Genomic DNA, 19,818 nt, shown 5'->3' with positions numbered 1-19,818 from the left:
GTGAGAACTTTGGGTGTGAAATTTAAAAAACTCATGAGTCTCACATACAAAAGTTTTGAAAATACAATTCCCAAGTCCCATATTGGAGAGACGAGGAACATGAAAAAAATCTCTATGTTATAAATAGATGCATTCCCCCTCATTATAATTCTCTCCGAGTTGAATGTGTTTTCATTCAACTTTTTCTTTCTCTCTCATATTTTCTGCCGATGCATTTTCGGCAAACTTCTCACATTTTCTTTCCTTTCCGTGATACTAAGAAAGTAAGTATTATTTTGTGGCATTTATAATTGTTGAAAATTACGGTAACAACAATTTTGTAGTAGGGAGGCAGAAAAGTTTCACACAAATCAAACACTTCTTTTATTGCATAAAAGGCACATACCAACACCAATATAATACATAATCCCATATGTGATTCTTTTATGCCCCATTGTATTATGGTACATAAAATACCCATAGAGTGCAAAATCCAAACACTAATATGATTGACATACTAAAACATTCTAATTCATACGAGACATGAAAAAACTAAGATTTTATTCACACACAGAACTTCTATAAACAGACACACAGTTCAATTATTAGTAGCCATCAAATTTCAACTTAGCAATCTAGCTTGGATTCAACAGCTTCTCCAACAGTTAAAAAGACCCTTCCTCCAATTCTTTTTACAAAGTTGGTTGTCTTCAGCTTGTAAATCACTTTCCATCTTGGATTGGCAATGGCTAACTGAGAGAAATTAATACTAGGAGTCAATGTAAATAGGAACATAATGTGTTGCATCCATGAAATTTGAGAAATTGGAATTTAAAACCATAAAGTAAATGAAGTTTTGCTAACCTGCTTTCCACTTGAGACCAAATTTTTATGTAGTTTCTCAAGAGAAGCAATTCCTGAAGTGTCAATGCTCACCAAATCTACCATATATATATAATAACAATTAATGTAATGAAAATATGAAATGGACTTTTCTCTACTAGAATGTTCCAATAAATAAGTATAACAAATCCACAAATGAACAATCACTTATTTGTGATGGACATTTATCAATAACAAAAACAAACTTACTTGAGGCATCAATGATTACAAGCTGAATTATGCTTCTTGTATCTTCCTTGTCCCCTTCTGTTTCTTCCTCAGTGATCCATTTAGTGACCCTTGCAAAAACAAAATAAAAGTTAATCTGATGTAAATTAATTTAAGGTGATTCATAATTAATTTCATATATTATGAATGTACTAGTTGCATGTGTTCAATACCTTTCTGTAATAGAATTGGCATTAGAAAAACATAGCATTGAAGACTTGATGCGTACTATTACAACCCCAGGAATCTTTATAGCCATAGGATATTGATGAACATCACAGAACATATTTGTGCCTGGAAGTTTTCCCAAAGTTTCTATGCCAGGTCCAATAGACAAAAAAATGATCTTCATAAAAGATATGGCCACCTGAAATATAAAATTAGGATGGTCTTACTTTTCAATTTTTTACATGAGTCACACATACCTTTTAACTACACACTTGCCACATTTTTCTGGTTGATTTAAGGAGGAAAATATATAGTTTTGCAATGGTGTATTTAGTACATATCACAAAAAATATCATATTTTGTGCAACTTCTTATGACAAAGTATGAGGACTTGTCTACATAAAATAAATTAAATTAGAAATTCAATAGATTACAACTTTTTTCCCAATCCTCAAACTTTAACACATTAAATAATGTAAAGTATGGGACAAAAGATATTTCCCATTTAGACCGACATCCTTTATTGCATTTCGTAATCATAACCAGTGTCCTGAATATGACACTTTACTAAAAAGTTTAGTTTGACTTTCCATAATTGGATGGGAAGTACTAGTACTGTAAACTACAGTTAAACCAAGCTCCAGGCTTCAATGCCTAAAATCTCGTTCTAATAAAATTTCATTACGTTTGGTTTTGAGATAAAAACTTAACTTGGTTCATGTCTAATCTCTAAAGCAGTTCCAGCTTCTTTTTGTTAGTTGCGCGCATTAAACTTTTAATTTTGGACCTCAAATATAAGTTACCAATATTTCTCTAATTTATAATTTATGGAGCAGCACATTAAAATAGTGCTAGATAAATGAGATAGTGGTGTTTCTGCAGGAATATACATTAGTGGAGAGGGAGAGTGATTACTCCTGTATGGTTGAAGTTTGTAACAGTTTGTAATCATTTGATTTGTACCCAAAAAATGACAAACTAGACTAGTGACATGAATAGCATTTGGTGGTCCATAACACTAGCACATGATCGAAAAAGCTAGCAAGTAGCAATGTTTTAAAAATGTGATAAATGAAGTGCACTTACAGCCACTAGCAGACCAATTTCCACTGACACAAACATCACTCCAAAGAAAGCTCCAATGCAAGCAAGGAAGTCAACCTTATCAGTTTTCCATATTTTGTAACCTTCATTTATGTCTATAAGTCCTGGCAAAGCTGAAAGGATTATTGAAGCAAGAATTGCAGTTGGTGTAAAATACAATAACTTTGTGAGACATAGTAGTGATATAATGACTGTAACTGCCATCACTATGTTTGACATTAATGTTTCACATCCAGCAGTGAAATTAACCACTGTGCGGGAGAATGAACCTGCACAATTAAAGATAATATTAGTAAAAAAAAAATTACTACTATGTAAATGCCATTGGACTTTACAACAAAACAAATCTTGAAAATTGCATTTTGAAATTAAACTTTCAGTAAGTGATATGATCCAAAAAAAGAACCAACAAGTGCTATTCAACTTTCTTGTGATAGTGATAATTACCAAAAAAAATTGGCTCTTGAGGTGTTGTCCCTATCTATAAGCACCTTCACACAATAAAAGCCAAAAATAGTTCAATTCCACTAGCTTGTTTATTTTTTTGCTTTCTCAAACATTGTACCCTGTTATTGGTCTACTATTCTTTTACTCCCCACTAATCATAGAAGTTCTATGGCACCTTTAGCTATCAAAATCTGACCTAACTGATAGTATTTTTTGCTGTTGCATCAACTATGCTCTATGCATAATTGAAATGAATATATGTGACTAACTTTATGGATCACATAATAGGGGATTTAAGATAGAGTAATGTTATTCGAGTATTAAAATTTGAATATCGTATTTAATACACTATATACATTTAGTTTATCTCTTATATATTTCATCTTTTTTATACATTAGAGAAAGTGGAGAAACATCAATTGGGGTCCATAATTTGATGTATAGGTACATGAAACATATTCCCTTAAGGATTATGTTAGGACTCTTCATCTTTAATGGCAAACTTATATCCTAAAAAAAATCATTTTGGAAACAAGACTATTTCTTTACAATGGAACTGAAAGTAATTTATATTTTCATCTACATCAGACATACCAGTTGCAACATAGCAAGAAGTGAAGGATCCTATGATGTTCATGAAGCCTAATGACACCATTTCCTTGTTTCCATCAAGGTGATATCCTTTCATCGATGCAAAAGATCGACCAACAGAAACTGATTCCTATAAACATACAAGTATTTTGAAAGCTTAAGAAAAGGTTAAAGTGAAAAAATTGATAGTGAGAACCACACATTGAAATTAAAATGGATAAAGTATAACAAGTACCACTCACAGTAAGTGCAACAATAGCAACAACTAGTCCAATTTTGGCCAATGCTCCAACATGGGGGCTATTAAACTCAATCTCATTCATAGAAATTGGATTTAGTCCTCCTTTTATATGTTTGACAATATTCACTCCACTTTTGTCAGCTCTTGTTACAAAAACAATAACTGTTGCTAGTATCACTGATATAAGAGGAGATATTGCTGGCAGCCAATACAGTTTTCTGTTCCTTTTACCCTGACATGGCAAGTTCCATTCATGCATTAATTGGACAACTAAATTTGCACATTAAGGCTATGTTTGCAAGTTGGTGTTTTGAAGGGAATGAAGAGAAGGGAAAGGCTTCGGAGCCATGAAATACACTTGTAAGATGGCTCAAAAGCCTTCGATTTCTCTTCCTTTCCCTCGAAAAACAAACTCGCAAACAGACCCTAACAATTCATAAAGATAAGAGAATTACTATTTGTATTATGCAATCACTCACCAGAAGTCTTGTAAGTAGAATGAAAATGAAGAATGAACATCCCAGGACAAAATTTAGGGGGTTCCACTACAGTACATTAAACAAGAACAGTGTTCATGTAATTATTATGTATGGAAAATAATTTATTAACCAAGTAGGGAAAATTAAGCACAACTAACTAGAGTAACAAACCGGATGATGAACTGATTCCCAAACAGATTTCATGACAGAGATTATGTCAGTGTTGTTGGTAAAATGATTGATCCCAAACAGTCCCTTGAGCTGTTGAAGACCAATTATTATAGCTGCTCCAGCCATGAACCCAACAATAGCAGCATGGGACAGAAAATCCACAAAGAATCCCAACCTATAATTAATCATAACATTAGCACTATATTAGAAATATACAACCATGTATGTAAATTATAATTCATTATTTTACTTTATATCATGCCAACCTTAAGAGTCCAAAAGCAGCTTGAAATATACCAGCAAAGAGAGTTGCAGTAAAAACAAGCTTTCTGTAACCAACGGGATCAGCAACAGGGTCTATTAATTTCTGAATCATTGATGACAAAAGAAGAGATACCACTGCCACAGGTCCAATTGCTATTTCTCTTGATGTTCCCATTATAGCATAGATAAGAGGTGGCACCACACTTGTATCTAATAATTTTTTTACCATAAGTTTGATCTCAACATAATTACAAAATATTACATGTAAATGTAATCATTCAAGTTGTTATTTTTTATTTTGACAAAGAGAAAGGAAATTTAAGTAACTTACATAGACCATATTCAGGATCAAGCTTTGCTAAAGTAGCATAACCAATGCTCTGCATTAAAACAGAATATGTATGAGCTATATATGATACAATTTTTTTTACTTATACCCTTTTTTATTCATTGATCTTTTTTCCATATAACAGTGATTATGGCTCTAACTTCAGTAATAATTTAAAAGGTTCAATGGAAATAAGATCAAAGTGTAAGTGGAAATAATTAACAATGATGTGTTCTATGCAGTAAGAGAACCAAACCTGAGGGATGCAGAGACTAGCAATAGTTAGGCCTGCAAGTAAATCATTCCTGAATTTGGTTACAGTATAATTGTGACCCCAATCAAGTATAGGAAAAATAGCAGTCAAGAATGAGAGCACAACTTTGGCTCTATGTTGGCCTCTAAGAGAGGAGCACCATTGTTGATAGTGTGAAATGCTGTTCCTCACAGAAACCACAATTTGATACCACAAAGTTGGAGGATCAGGAGCACTGAGAACCCATTTAGAAGTTTCAGAATGTTCTTGAATATTGTTCTTCTCAGTGTCTACCACCACATGATCCTCAACTTTGAAGCTTTCAATTGCTGACAAAGCCATATTTAATTGAAGTGTTTGGGTGAACTCTGTGTCTTGCACAAAAGCCTAGCTAGTATTAACTACTCTTCTCTATTACAATGTTAGAAAGCTGTTTTTATAGAAATAGAGAAGGGGGCTTAGAGCATTATTATCATGAGTGAATAGAGAAGTTATTCTTAACTATTCAATAAGCTTACATTGATGCTTAAAATTACAGATTATTTAATAATTTCATGATCTTATCTTTACTTCACACATGTATCATCCAATGATTAAATTCTAATAAAAAACACATTGTAAGCAAAAAATATTCAAAAGTTTAAGTAACAGGTATATGCATCATAGTGTCAAGCTGCTATAATAGTGTGATGATGAGTTATAAGCTAATGGAGATAGATAAATATCTTACAAATCAAACATTATTTAATTGTATAATAGCCCCATACCTTTATAATACACTTACACAGTATTACTTTGCACATTCATTGTGCCTAAAAGTATTGGGATAACATAATCTACCGTCTCACTTTAGACTACACTATTGTAAATAAAGTACTTAGGAAATAGAGATCCTAGGTATAATCAAGCTATCAGACACAATAGTGTCATATGTACAACTAACATAACTTATACAACAACTTTTCTGCTTTATAACAAAAAAGTACAGATACTCCGTATTTTTTGTATAATTAAGGGTATCCCCTCAGTCTCACTGTATGATACTCCTCCCAACAAGTATCGCTCACAGTAATTTTTAGTCTTTTGGTCCATCTGGGAATCCATTGGGGCTTACACCACTAAACCAACCCCATACAACAAAAAGTGGTTGCACGGTTATCGTTATGAGTCATAGAAAAAACATCTCTAGTATAACATATGAGTAATATGGTGAAATTACACTATAAAAAGAAGACAAGAATAGGTAAGATCTTATTAGATACAAAGACATGGTTCAGTTAACTCAGCAATCCTGCTTGCACTCACTAGCTTTAAGACCCTTCCTCAAATTCCTTTCACATCATTGGTTGCCTTTAGCTTGAAAATCATATGCCACCTTGGGTTGATAATTGCTAACTGAGAGGAATAAATATTAGGACAGGTAAGTAAGCACATTGAAGACATAAAAAATGTAAATTTTTATGTGTAACACACAAAGCAAATGGAGTTGCCTTACCTATTTCCCATTTCAGACTAGATTCTAATGCAATTACTCTAAAGAAGCAATAGCAGAGGTGCAAATGCTCAGAAAATAAACCATATATAAGATTATAATGAAACTGAACATAAAAGGTATGGATTATTCTCACCTTCTTTCATCAAACAATTTAGTGTCTCTTCATCTTCCAGAACAATAATAATATATTTAATGGAAGCTTCCAAAGCAATGAAACTTTGATGGGGAATTAAATATTTTTTGTTGCTTTATCATGATGTTTGAGTTTTTTTACTTAAGTATAAACAGATTTTTATGCTTATCATCATGTTTCAGTTGCTTCAGCCCCAAGGAAAATAATTGGAGCATGGCTGAACCAGGGAATAAGGTGTAAGATGGCTTTCCTTTGCTTCATGTGGGTGAAACTGAAAACTAAAGAGAACTCCATTGCCTTCAAGTACCAATTGCTCCACATTTTCAAGCTCTTTTGGCATTCTCTTAAGTCCCACAAACCCCATTTATGGAAGCATTTCTAACTCTTGTTTTATCATTATAAGTCTATATTTCTACTATGAAAGTAGGAAAAAGGAAAGTGTGAAACACATCCAATTTCGTTATAGAATCTATCTAACTTTCAAAGTCCATGCCCAAAAGTTCAATCTTGTTTTCAAAGTCCATGCAGATAAAGTTTATGAATGTGTTCACAAAACATAGATGTAACTTTGCTCACACTTGTATTTTTTCATACACGTAAACTAAATTACAAATGAAACTTGAGATTTAGAAGTACTATTTTGAGTTAAATCTAAACTTTCTTCCTAATTTCTTAATAGTGGAAATCCAAACTTAACTTCTATTTAATTTTCCAGCCCAAATTACTATTTAAGATTAGTACACTATATGTCAGTGTCCGACATGGATACGCTGAGATTCGTGTGAAGCATACGTATCCATAAAGTATTCAAAAAAATAAAAAAATATCAAGACACCTATTAGATTTATTTTTAATAAAATATAAGATAATATAAATTCGTTTTCAATAAAATAGGATAAGATAGAATCGTTTTCAATAAATATCAACTTATTTACAAGTCACAAAGACTCATACCAACATATCATCACACCGCATTGATCCTCGGAGTCGGATAGCCGGTCCACCATGCCGACTCTCTGACCCACAACATCGCTGTCAAGAAGAAGATGAAATTGATACTATTTCAATTTCTATTATATTTTTTACTTTGGATATTTTGATTTATACTTATAATTTTATCATATTTTATTATTTTATACACGTATTCTTGAATGTATCTTATCCCATATTTTAGAAAAAATATTTGTCGACGTATCGAATACGTACTAATCCAACACATGTATCCGTATCCGTGTTTCATAGTATCCCACTGTCCCAAGTCACAACTGCCAAAAGTAAAGGCATATTTGGATGGAAGAGTTAGAGAAAAAATGATTGGATTAAGAAAGTTCTTTTTTGTACTAACAAGAGTATTCTTCACCCTATGAGTAGGAATTACTAGTCATTTTCAAGTTGCATAAGGGCCTCTTCCATCAAGTATCCAACCATGGACCTTTTGTTTTTTCTGGAATGTAGCAGGGCCTTATCAGATTAAGAAATTATAGGTAAACAAATTTCCTTTACTGGAGAGTTTTTTACATCAAAATTACTGACTCTTCCATACCCCTTTAACAGCCTATTATGAGTGAAAGATTGAGAATGATATTACACTTTGGTAAGCAGTAGTCATCTGTGCCTAACAATTTAATGTACAATTAGTGATGTGATGAAGACAGTGAATCAGAAAGAAGAGGAACTCTTTTATATGCATGCACAAAGAATTTTTATTCCTAATTCAAATCTCATATTAAAATATCTGATTACCCTTCTATATATGTATGGTTCATAACAACTAGAGTTGCTTTTATAGAGACACCAAAAGCTCTGTGACTATGTTCCTCAGAATATGAATGTTTTATAGAGTCGATTTTATAATTCAAAACGGCTTTGTTTGTTTCCTAGCCATATTTTAGCTGTGATTTTTGTTTGTCTAAAGATAAATATATATCTTCAGTGTCATATATTTTGACCGAGAGGAATGGAGTAAGAACAAAAGCAGTGGTGGAATCTATCCATATTCTGTTACACATATGATGTGAATATGTTAAAGTATTAAGTCACACGTGAGGAGCCATTTAAAAGCATCTCTTACTACTGAATAGACTATAGAAATAAACAAAAGGCAACATGTGATGCTCAAATGACTTTGTGGGGATTTTAATTAAAAACATTTTTAGAGCCAACACTAACTAATTTTTTAATGTATAGTATCAATTGATCTCTAATTTTCATTTTAAAGTTGAAGCCCACTACAATTAAACAACACCTCCATTTAGATATAGTTCATTGAGAGAAATATCCAAATCTTTGGAATACTGAACCTTTTATATATATATATATATATATCCTAGTGCATAACACACACTTCACACACCAATAGTCAATAGTGTAATTAAATGGGCAACCAATTATTGTACTGGAAACTTGTGTTAGCTTTCTACATATCATGTCACTTTGTTGCTGTTGCCCAGAGTGAAGATTTCACTTTACCAATCAAAGCTGTGAACCTTGGAAATTGGCTGGTCACTGAAGGGTCCATGAAACCTTCTCTCTTTGATGGAATAATCAACAAAGATCTTTTGGTATGGTAATATTTTCTATCAATAAAAATTATGTAACTACTGTTTATAGTTGAAGTTCTGAATCCAATAACCATAGCAATTGTTTGGTGACATTTCAGGATGGAACTCAAGTGCAGTTGATGTCTACAAAGTTGCAGAAGTATCTCTGCGCCGAACATGGTGGAGGATCTATTCTTGTTCTGAATAGAACCAGAGCTAGGGGCTGGGAAACTTTCAGGGTTGGTTCATATAAGATTTATTTCTTTTGTTTCTTTCCTTGTTATTTGTTTAATGTGGCTCCTTTTTCATTATTATCAACAATGCAGTTGTGGAGGGTTAATGAATCAGCTTTCAATTTTAGAGTGTCTAACAAGCAATTTGTAAAACAAGGTAAAGGAAATAAATTAGTTGCAGATTCAGATTCACCTACCCACATGGAAACATTTCAGATTGTGAGGAATGATGGTGATCCAAACAGGGTTCGCATTAGAGCACCAAATGGTCTTTTTTTACAGGTACTTTTGTGTTGTTGATTACAAGACGATGATTATTATGGAACTGCATTAGAAAGGACATGACGGGTATAAATACCCTCTTTTATACCCTCTTTAACTTCTATTCTAATGGATTGAATATCTTTCATAAGGAATCGGAGAAAAATACGATGATTTTTTCCGGGAAATCCCCAACGAATCGATATCTAGCTGTCTCCTTACATATGAGTATATATGACCACTTTCATCATTGGTAATTTAGCTTCTAGAGTGTGTACCTAGTGATGTTTGATGTTTCTAAGTTTAATTGTTAAAAGTCGAGTACGACGCAATCAAAGAAACATTTATAATTACTTAGACAATACTTGTAATTTAGAATTCTAGATTTCGAGCAGGAGTTAGACTCAAGTTATTCTAACATTTAAATGTTGACATCTTTTATCAGGCCATTTCAGAGACTCTAGTTATTGCAGATTATGAAGGCTCAGCTTGGGATGAAAATGATCCATCTGTTTTCAATATGACTGTTCTGACTGACAGATCTCTAAACGGTGAATACCAAATTACAAATGGTTATGGCCCAGATAAAGCTCCTCAAATCATGCAGGTAAAATATCAGCTTTATAAGATAGAATTATAGAACAGGAATCACTAATTTTATGGCAAATTTTAATTGTTTGATGGGCATGCAGGATCACTGGAATACTTACATCACTGAAGATGATTTCAGATTCATGTCAGAAAATGGCTTAAATGCTGTGAGAGTTCCAGTTGGTTGGTGGATAGTACATGATCCAACACCACCAAAACCATTTGTTGGTGGTTCCTTGAAAATACTAGACAATGTCTTCACATGGGCACAGTAAGATTCATTAAAGACTGCTACCTTGTCTATTTTATTACCAAGAACAAGAAAGTGAAAAAGGTTATTTTGTCCATGTTGGTTATAATAAATGTCTCATCAGTTACTACTTAATGTTATTATCTTATCGTTTGTGACGATTTTTGCCTATATGATAAATTATTTGGACTAACTCATATTTGAGTTTAACTAATCATCATAAACTTCTATAGAAACTATGGAATGAAGGTGATTGTGGACCTGCATGCTGCTCAAGGTTCACAAAACGGAAGGTCTCATAGTGCCTCAAGGGATGGATATCAGGAATGGGGAGATTCATACATACCTGACACTGTGGCAACCATAGATTTCCTAGCTGAAAGGTTTAATTTTTTAGAGTTAAATGTCTATTTTGCTACAATAAATATATATGTCCCATTAAAAACATCCTTAATTTATAAAAACATTAAATTGGCCTATATGTCAATTTATGTCATCAAAATAGTCATTAAATTTGTCACTACATGCTGGTGGCATTAAATCATAACTGAAGAACAAAATTGATATTACCATAAATGAAGAACCAAGGTGATGCTACCTAGCAATATAGATGGGGGAAATGTAAACTTACTTGTTTAATCTATAATTTTTTGTTGTTTTTACACTTGTATTGAATGGTAGAAATGTCATTTCATTATATCTAAAGGATAAAAGTGTCATTTCATTCTATTTTTATGTTGTTTTTCATGTAGCTGTCTCTCGAGTATCGGAGAGGATCCTAAGGAATTTTCATGTGAACAATGTTACATTGTTAATATTATCTGAACACTTCCTCTGATTCCAGTTGTCTCACATATATGTAGCTCCAAAATTGCTATGCAGATATGGTAACAGATCAAATTTGGTAGCAATAGAGCTGATGAATGAGCCTGTTGGTGTCAATCTGCAAAGCCTTAAAAACTATTATCAAGCAGCTTATGAAGCAATTAGGAAACACACATTGAGTGCTTATGTAATCATGTCCAACCCTCTGGATAGAGATTCAAAAGTGCTTCTATCATTTGCTGGAGCTTTCAATAGAGTAGTCATTGATGTGCATTACTATAGTCTCTTTTCAGATACATTCAACAACATGAATGTGCAACAGAACATTGATTATATAAGAAAACAAAGAGCTTCTGATCTTAGCTCTCTGACCTCATCTAATGGACCCCTCATTTTTGTTGGTAAGTTTATGCAATTAATATCACCTTTGTGTAATCAAATGCTATTAGATTTCCACAGTTCAAAACTTAATACAAAATTATAAATATGTGCATGATATGAAACTATATTAATGCTAAATATGTTCTTTATGATATATGACAATAATGGTAAATATGTTATTTAATGCCTTCCTTTTTATTTCTAGTAATTTTTGGAGAATAAGGTATAAACACATGAACAAAGATTTATTGTCTTAAAAATCTTGTATCAGCTCAATAATATTTATTGACATGACATGTTTTCTTTGGCGCGAACAGTATTTGAAACAACAGTTCTTTGTTCACTAACATACCTTAAGTCCATAACTTATTTTATTTGTTATGGTGGAATATGAGCAGGGGAGTGGAGTGGTGTTTGGAAAATAGAGAGTGCATCAAAGCTAGATTACCAAGTATTTGAGAAGGTTCAGATAGATGTATACTCTCGTGCTACTTTTGGATGGGCTTATTGGTCATACAAATGTAACTCTAACTATTGGAGCCTCAAGTGGATGATTGAAAACAATTATGTAAAGTTCTAGCTTGTCCCTGTGCTCTATTAAAAGTGTTGTGTACTTCATTTTAGATGTAAAAAATGGAGTGAAATGTAATTTACAAAAACAAGATAACTCACTACTATTACATATTGCATATACTTAAAATAAATATAATTGGCATACACTTGCTTTTTTGCACTATTTTTTATCAAGTGAGAAATGTATTTTTTATTTGTTATTGCTTGTATTACATGATTATCAATGATTCCTAATGGGAAAATGTTGGTTGCCCAAAAATTAATGACAACCTCCATCATCTTTTCTTTGTCGATATCTAGCTGTCTCCTTACATATGAGTATATATGACCACTTTCATCATTGGTAATTTAGCTTCTAGAGTGTGTACCTAGTGATGTTTGATGTTTCTAAGTTTAATTGTTAAAAGTCGAGTACGACGCAATCAAAGAAACATTTATAATTACTTAGACAATACTTGTAATTTAGAATTCTAGATTTCGAGCAGGAGTTAGACTCAAGTTATTCTAACATTTAAATGTTGACATCTTTTATCAGGCCATTTCAGAGACTCTAGTTATTGCAGATTATGAAGGCTCAGCTTGGGATGAAAATGATCCATCTGTTTTCAATATGACTGTTCTGACTGACAGATCTCTAAACGGTGAATACCAAATTACAAATGGTTATGGCCCAGATAAAGCTCCTCAAATCATGCAGGTAAAATATCAGCTTTATAAGATAGAATTATAGAACAGGAATCACTAATTTTATGGCAAATTTTAATTGTTTGATGGGCATGCAGGATCACTGGAATACTTACATCACTGAAGATGATTTCAGATTCATGTCAGAAAATGGCTTAAATGCTGTGAGAGTTCCAGTTGGTTGGTGGATAGTACATGATCCAACACCACCAAAACCATTTGTTGGTGGTTCCTTGAAAATACTAGACAATGTCTTCACATGGGCACAGTAAGATTCATTAAAGACTGCTACCTTGTCTATTTTATTACCAAGAACAAGAAAGTGAAAAAGGTTATTTTGTCCATGTTGGTTATAATAAATGTCTCATCAGTTACTACTTAATGTTATTATCTTATCGTTTGTGACGATTTTTGCCTATATGATAAATTATTTGGACTAACTCATATTTGAGTTTAACTAATCATCATAAACTTCTATAGAAACTATGGAATGAAGGTGATTGTGGACCTGCATGCTGCTCAAGGTTCACAAAACGGAAGGTCTCATAGTGCCTCAAGGGATGGATATCAGGAATGGGGAGATTCATACATACCTGACACTGTGGCAACCATAGATTTCCTAGCTGAAAGGTTTAATTTTTTAGAGTTAAATGTCTATTTTGCTACAATAAATATATATGTCCCATTAAAAACATCCTTAATTTATAAAAACATTAAATTGGCCTATATGTCAATTTATGTCATCAAAATAGTCATTAAATTTGTCACTACATGCTGGTGGCATTAAATCATAACTGAAGAACAAAATTGATATTACCATAAATGAAGAACCAAGGTGATGCTACCTAGCAATATAGATGGGGGAAATGTAAACTTACTTGTTTAATCTATAATTTTTTGTTGTTTTTACACTTGTATTGAATGGTAGAAATGTCATTTCATTATATCTAAAGGATAAAAGTGTCATTTCATTCTATTTTTATGTTGTTTTTCATGTAGCTGTCTCTCGAGTATCGGAGAGGATCCTAAGGAATTTTCATGTGAACAATGTTACATTGTTAATATTATCTGAACACTTCCTCTGATTCCAGTTGTCTCACATATATGTAGCTCCAAAATTGCTATGCAGATATGGTAACAGATCAAATTTGGTAGCAATAGAGCTGATGAATGAGCCTGTTGGTGTCAATCTGCAAAGCCTTAAAAACTATTATCAAGCAGCTTATGAAGCAATTAGGAAACACACATTGAGTGCTTATGTAATCATGTCCAACCCTCTGGATAGAGATTCAAAAGTGCTTCTATCATTTGCTGGAGCTTTCAATAGAGTAGTCATTGATGTGCATTACTATAGTCTCTTTTCAGATACATTCAACAACATGAATGTGCAACAGAACATTGATTATATAAGAAAACAAAGAGCTTCTGATCTTAGCTCTCTGACCTCATCTAATGGACCCCTCATTTTTGTTGGTAAGTTTATGCAATTAATATCACCTTTGTGTAATCAAATGCTATTAGATTTCCACAGTTCAAAACTTAATACAAAATTATAAATATGTGCATGATATGAAACTATATTAATGCTAAATATGTTCTTTATGATATATGACAATAATGGTAAATATGTTATTTAATGCCTTCCTTTTTATTTCTAGTAATTTTTGGAGAATAAGGTATAAACACATGAACAAAGATTTATTGTCTTAAAAATCTTGTATCAGCTCAATAATATTTATTGACATGACATGTTTTCTTTGGCGCGAACAGTATTTGAAACAACAGTTCTTTGTTCACTAACATACCTTAAGTCCATAACTTATTTTATTTGTTATGGTGGAATATGAGCAGGGGAGTGGAGTGGTGTTTGGAAAATAGAGAGTGCATCAAAGCTAGATTACCAAGTATTTGAGAAGGTTCAGATAGATGTATACTCTCGTGCTACTTTTGGATGGGCTTATTGGTCATACAAATGTAACTCTAACTATTGGAGCCTCAAGTGGATGATTGAAAACAATTATGTAAAGTTCTAGCTTGTCCCTGTGCTCTATTAAAAGTGTTGTGTACTTCATTTTAGATGTAAAAAATGGAGTGAAATGTAATTTACAAAAACAAGATAACTCACTACTATTACATATTGCATATACTTAAAATAAATATAATTGGCATACACTTGCTTTTTTGCACTATTTTTTATCAAGTGAGAAATGTATTTTTTATTTGTTATTGCTTGTATTACATGATTATCAATGATTCCTAATGGGAAAATGTTGGTTGCCCAAAAATTAATGACAACCTCCATCATCTTTTCTTTGTACAACTTTTGCCTGTGATAAACTAATACTAATTTGAAACACTATTACCTAACGTGTGTATCGAGAAAAAAGTTCAATATTTAAGGAATGAAAATTCTATTCTAACCATTGACCTCTAAGTGATGTTGAAGTTTGGAGAATCTATTTGTGCACCTATGCTTTTATCTACTTGAGACTCACTTTTCGACTTCTGAAATTCAATATTAAAATTTATGTGGAGATAGTTTTTAGAAGTGAGAAATAAAAATTGAAAGAGTCAACATAAAATTAAATATGGCTGAAACTAGTGAAACTTTATCTAACTTCCTTTTTATTTCACTTCAAAAATAGGGTATCTTATTCAGCTCAAGAAATTGAATTTTAGGGTTTAAAAATGTAATTAGAAATATACTTGATCTTTAGTTCATATGAACAGAAAAATATGATAAAGATTTAATATGTATATACTGATAATATAAATTTTTTTTATACTACCAGCAACTCATCCACCGTTGATTTGTTAACAATTATTTATTGACTGTTAAATAAAAGTAATATCTCTTTAAACCTCAATTTATCCGCTCTGATTATCCGAATATGCTTAGGAAGAGGCAAAACGATGTCGTACAAGTCTCCCGCTTCTGAAAATGGAAAGCGCCACCCGCACCCTTTTGGTGCTCGCTCATTTTCAAATCTCAACATCACATTTTCCAAATCCGCGATCATTATCACTACCGATCTTAATTATTAATTATTTAATTAATAACATCATTCAATTATTTCCTATTTGTGTTTCATTTCATTCGATTATTATCACCAACATTAATGGCTTCTACTTTTCTTTCTCAACCCGCTACACGTTATAACTGTGGTATTGATGTTCCAGCTTCTTCTAGAAACTTCGGAAGTTCCTCTCTACGATTCCTCTCACCGCGTTTTCCAACCAATGCTACCAGATCCGTTCTCCATCCTTCATCACTCTCCAATTCTCACCACTCATCAAGTAAGCAACCAATTCCTAAAACTGTTTCTAAATCACTCACTTCAATTTTGCCCTACTTACCTGAATTTGAATCTTGTTATTTAATTTATAGGTGAGAGTGAGAGTAGTTTGATATTGATTCGTCATGGTGAATCTTTGTGGAATGAGAAGAACTTGTTCACTGGATGTTGTGATGTGCCTTTGACTAAGAGAGGTGTAGAGGAAGCGATTGAAGCTGGTAAGAGAATTAGTTATATACCGATCGATATGATTTTTACATCTGCACTTATTCGAGCGCAGATGACAGCTATGCTTGCAATGACTCAGCATCGCCAGAAGAAGGTAATTACACCATTCATATCGAATTTACAAATTACTTGTTGCAATAAATGTTACCTTAGCTTAGAACTACTTAATTTACGGCTGCTCTATATGCTTTCTTAACTTATGCAATTGGTATGATAAAAATGGTGAGAAGTAAATCGCACGTCGTCTATGTCATTCTCTTAAGCATAGTTTTTTTTGGGTACATCTCTTAAGCATAGTTTAAATACATATTGAGTTATTCCTCTCATTATTGATTGGTTTTGAGATTAAAGCTTAACATGGTATCAGAGTTAGAGCTCAACTTCTCTCAGCTTGTCTTGGGCTAAAGGGTGTCCTTTAATCATGGGTCAAAGGTAACCCTTCGTCTTCGCCTGCCTCATTCTTCTAGGCATGAATTCAATACTTGTTGGGCTACTCCTCTCATTGTCAATTGGTTTTGAAATAGAACCTTAATACGGTATTATAGTCAGAACCCAACTTTTTTTCGGTTGTCATGGGCCAAAGACACCCTTTAATCATGGGTTAGAGTTAACCATTTGCCTGGTCCGGCAGACATCTGTGGAGGGGGCATGTTGGGAAGTATATCTCACATCATATGTCATTCTCTTAGGCATAGTTTAAATACCTATTGTGGATTAGAGGTCTCTGGTGATGTTTTAATGCTTCTTTTCATTAATTGTAAAAACAACATGCTAATCATGTAAAAATCCAGTAAAGACTGACCATGGGTAAACTTGTTATTAGAACCTTGATCTCTAAACCTTATGCTTACTCCACAGGTTCCTATTATCATCCACAATGAGAGTGAACAAGCAACAACTTGGACTCGAGTTTACAGTGGAAAAACCATGAATCAGTCTATTCCAGTTATAACAGCTTGGCAGTTGAATGAAAGAATGTATGCAGCAATTAATCTTTGCTTCTGTTTTTGGTTCGTAGTATATGTTCAATGAATTTTAAAAGGATGGAATTGCACTTCCTTATGCTGCACCAACAGGTATGGGGAGTTACAAGGTCTTAATAAGCAGGAGACTGCAGAAAGATATGGGAAGGAGAAAGTTTATGAGTGGCGTCGGAGTTATGATATTCCTCCTCCTAAGGGTGAGAGCCTGGAAATGTGTTCACAGAGAGCTGTTGCCTATTTTAAAGATTTTGTAAGAGTGTTGCTTTTCTTATTTCTTAACGTCAAAATTTAATATTTGATTTGTATGACTTTGACATGTTTATGAGGGTTAAAGCATTTTCAATTGCTATGGGAGTTGATATTTAGGGCCATGCATTGTAGATTGAACCCCAACTAAAATCAGGAAAGCACGTGATGCTTGCTGCTCATGGGAATTCATTGAGGTCTATCATAATGTACCTCGAGAAATTAACATCCCAAGAGGTAGCATCCTGCAATTCCTGTGATTTCCACCTTCTCATATATGTAACAATTTTTTGTATTAAATAAAATAGAACTCGGATTAATCTTCACTTCTCCGTGAATAAACAGGTCACTGATTTGGAGTTATCAACAGGTATACCTTTGCTTTACATATATAAAGAGGGAAAGTTCATGAGTAGAGGAAGTCCAGTGGGGCCTTCAGAAGCTGATGTTTATGCATATACTCAGGTATGATCTGTTATACCTGAGCAAATCCAAATGATTTGGAATTTGCCAATAAGGTCTTTGCTCAATTGACACAAGCCCAAGCCCTTAATATTTAGGTGTGATGACAGTTATAGGTTCAATCCTCTACTAGGCCACTCGCCACCTATTCCCTTCCCTTAACTAGCTGTTTGCACATCCAATGTGAAAAAAGTAGATTAGGTTTACAAGGATTTATAGTAGGAACTAGGAAGGTCGCACTAGTCCGTTCGTTATATAGTATCTTTCCATAGATCTGGAAATCATCATGTAAGCATCATAAGTAGCTGTTGTAAATTTAGTTCAGAGCAAACCTTTGTAGTTTTAAAATGCCGCTTGTGATATATAGCCATGGATGTAGTTGTTGGCATTTAAGAAAAGATGACAGCCTTATGGAAAACAATAAAACCTGTCACCTTTGGGGTTCACTGAAATTTTTTGTTTAGTTTTTATCCTAGTAAACAACAATTAATGATAGTTTAGTTTGGGGTTTAGACTTCGGAGTATACATAGGAAGGGAGATATTCTATCCCCCCCTCCTCTAATTTGTTGTTTTATGGTATCCTAATATCCTCTTCTTGTTTGATAGTCAGGTTATGTCTTTATTTACTTATTAGTGTCATCTTGTTGAACCTATCTGATAACATTCTTGCTGTATGCTTCCCGCCATTTGTGTTTACAGAACTTGGCTGTTTACAGACAACAGTTGGAGGAAATGCCACATTGAAATTATTTTTACCCTTCTTCATTTGAAAGATAAAAAAGGTATGCCACATACACAATGAAGATTTGTATTTGTGTCCCTAGTATTCTGATTCGCCAAGAAATTGTCTGATTTTGTCTACAAAGATCTGAATCTAAATTTTCTGATAAGCTGAATACTTTGATGACTGGGTGTGATCATATATATTTGCAGGTATAATAATCTATATTCACTTTTGGTGGATGGCCTCATTTTATTTTCCTGGTGTGACAGTTCTGCAGAATTAATTATTTCTTCTCGTATGCCCTTTTAACAATGAAAATTGTCGGAAGAGAATGATCAACCCTTTATAGTTTCAAATGTGTAAATGGTGAAACATGGGAGCTCTGAATTTTTTATGCACAGTAGCAATGTAGTCCAGCCGAAAAAACAATTTTGGTTAGAGAAAGACAGTGAAAAACAATTAAGATTGGTAATGTAGCATTAAAATTTGATTGTGTCTGAATAGAAGTGAACTTATACGTAGCTGCCACGTTTTGAACTTGTAGAGAAATGAATTTATGGTTGAAGAATGAAAACAATATCAACCAATCAAAAACTTTTGTCAACCCTTTCTGGTATGAAATTTTATTCTGTTATTTATTATTTGTTGAAACGATTGTCTGTTTGTTGCCTCTTATCACTATATCCTTTTGAAATTGTGACCGTCTCTTCTTTATTCTCATGTGTCTGACATTGGTCTTAAACATGATAAACAATAATCTTTAAATTCAATATCCAA

At 33.0% G+C, this 19,818-nt stretch overlaps 3 protein-coding genes across 5 annotated transcripts; 2 read left to right on the top strand and 1 right to left on the bottom strand.

The window, feature by feature from the left end:
• Nucleotides 340-5,658, bottom strand: LOC109361453 (sulfate transporter 2.1-like). Its single transcript, XM_019606909.1, has 12 exons — nt 5,139-5,658; nt 4,886-4,934; nt 4,557-4,764; nt 4,291-4,465; nt 4,120-4,185; nt 3,642-3,872; nt 3,403-3,529; nt 2,344-2,630; nt 1,263-1,456; nt 1,072-1,160; nt 844-920; nt 340-732 (listed from the first exon to the last, which is right to left on the bottom strand). The coding sequence occupies exons 1-12, from the start codon at nt 5,475-5,477 to the stop codon at nt 607-609; spliced, it is 1,968 nt and encodes a 655-aa protein (XP_019462454.1). The 5' UTR covers nt 5,478-5,658; the 3' UTR covers nt 340-606.
• Nucleotides 9,087-15,273, top strand: LOC109361897. The gene is made up of 13 exons (XM_019607425.1): nt 9,087-9,324; nt 9,423-9,542; nt 9,630-9,818; nt 10,243-10,404; nt 10,490-10,659; nt 10,872-11,021; nt 11,521-11,864; nt 12,243-12,423; nt 12,928-13,114; nt 13,200-13,369; nt 13,582-13,731; nt 14,231-14,574; nt 14,953-15,273. Exons 1-13 carry the CDS (start codon nt 9,139-9,141, stop codon nt 15,132-15,134), a joined length of 2,535 nt encoding a protein of 844 aa, XP_019462970.1. The 5' UTR covers nt 9,087-9,138; the 3' UTR covers nt 15,135-15,273.
• LOC109362445 (2,3-bisphosphoglycerate-dependent phosphoglycerate mutase-like) lies at nt 16,025-19,714 on the top strand. Of its 3 annotated transcripts, none has more exons than XM_019608244.1 (8): nt 16,025-16,398; nt 16,490-16,719; nt 17,484-17,602; nt 17,702-17,858; nt 17,990-18,091; nt 18,200-18,319; nt 19,017-19,099; nt 19,443-19,714. In XM_019608244.1, exons 1-7 carry the CDS (start codon nt 16,221-16,223, stop codon nt 19,059-19,061), a joined length of 951 nt encoding a protein of 316 aa, XP_019463789.1. In that variant the 5' UTR covers nt 16,025-16,220; the 3' UTR covers nt 19,062-19,099; nt 19,443-19,714. The 3 variants fall into 3 exon arrangements, with proteins under 3 accessions (XP_019463789.1, XP_019463788.1, XP_019463787.1); XM_019608243.1 differs by having other exon boundaries at nt 19,251-19,714; XM_019608242.1 differs by having other exon boundaries at nt 19,017-19,714.

Source organism: Lupinus angustifolius, chromosome LG12 (genome assembly GCF_001865875.1).
Source record: "Lupinus angustifolius cultivar Tanjil chromosome LG12, LupAngTanjil_v1.0, whole genome shotgun sequence".
In the NCBI taxonomy this organism is placed as follows: domain Eukaryota; kingdom Viridiplantae; phylum Streptophyta; class Magnoliopsida; order Fabales; family Fabaceae; genus Lupinus; species Lupinus angustifolius.
Note: the sequence above shows the minus strand (reverse complement) of the source record. Positions and strands in the feature narration are given on the sequence as shown.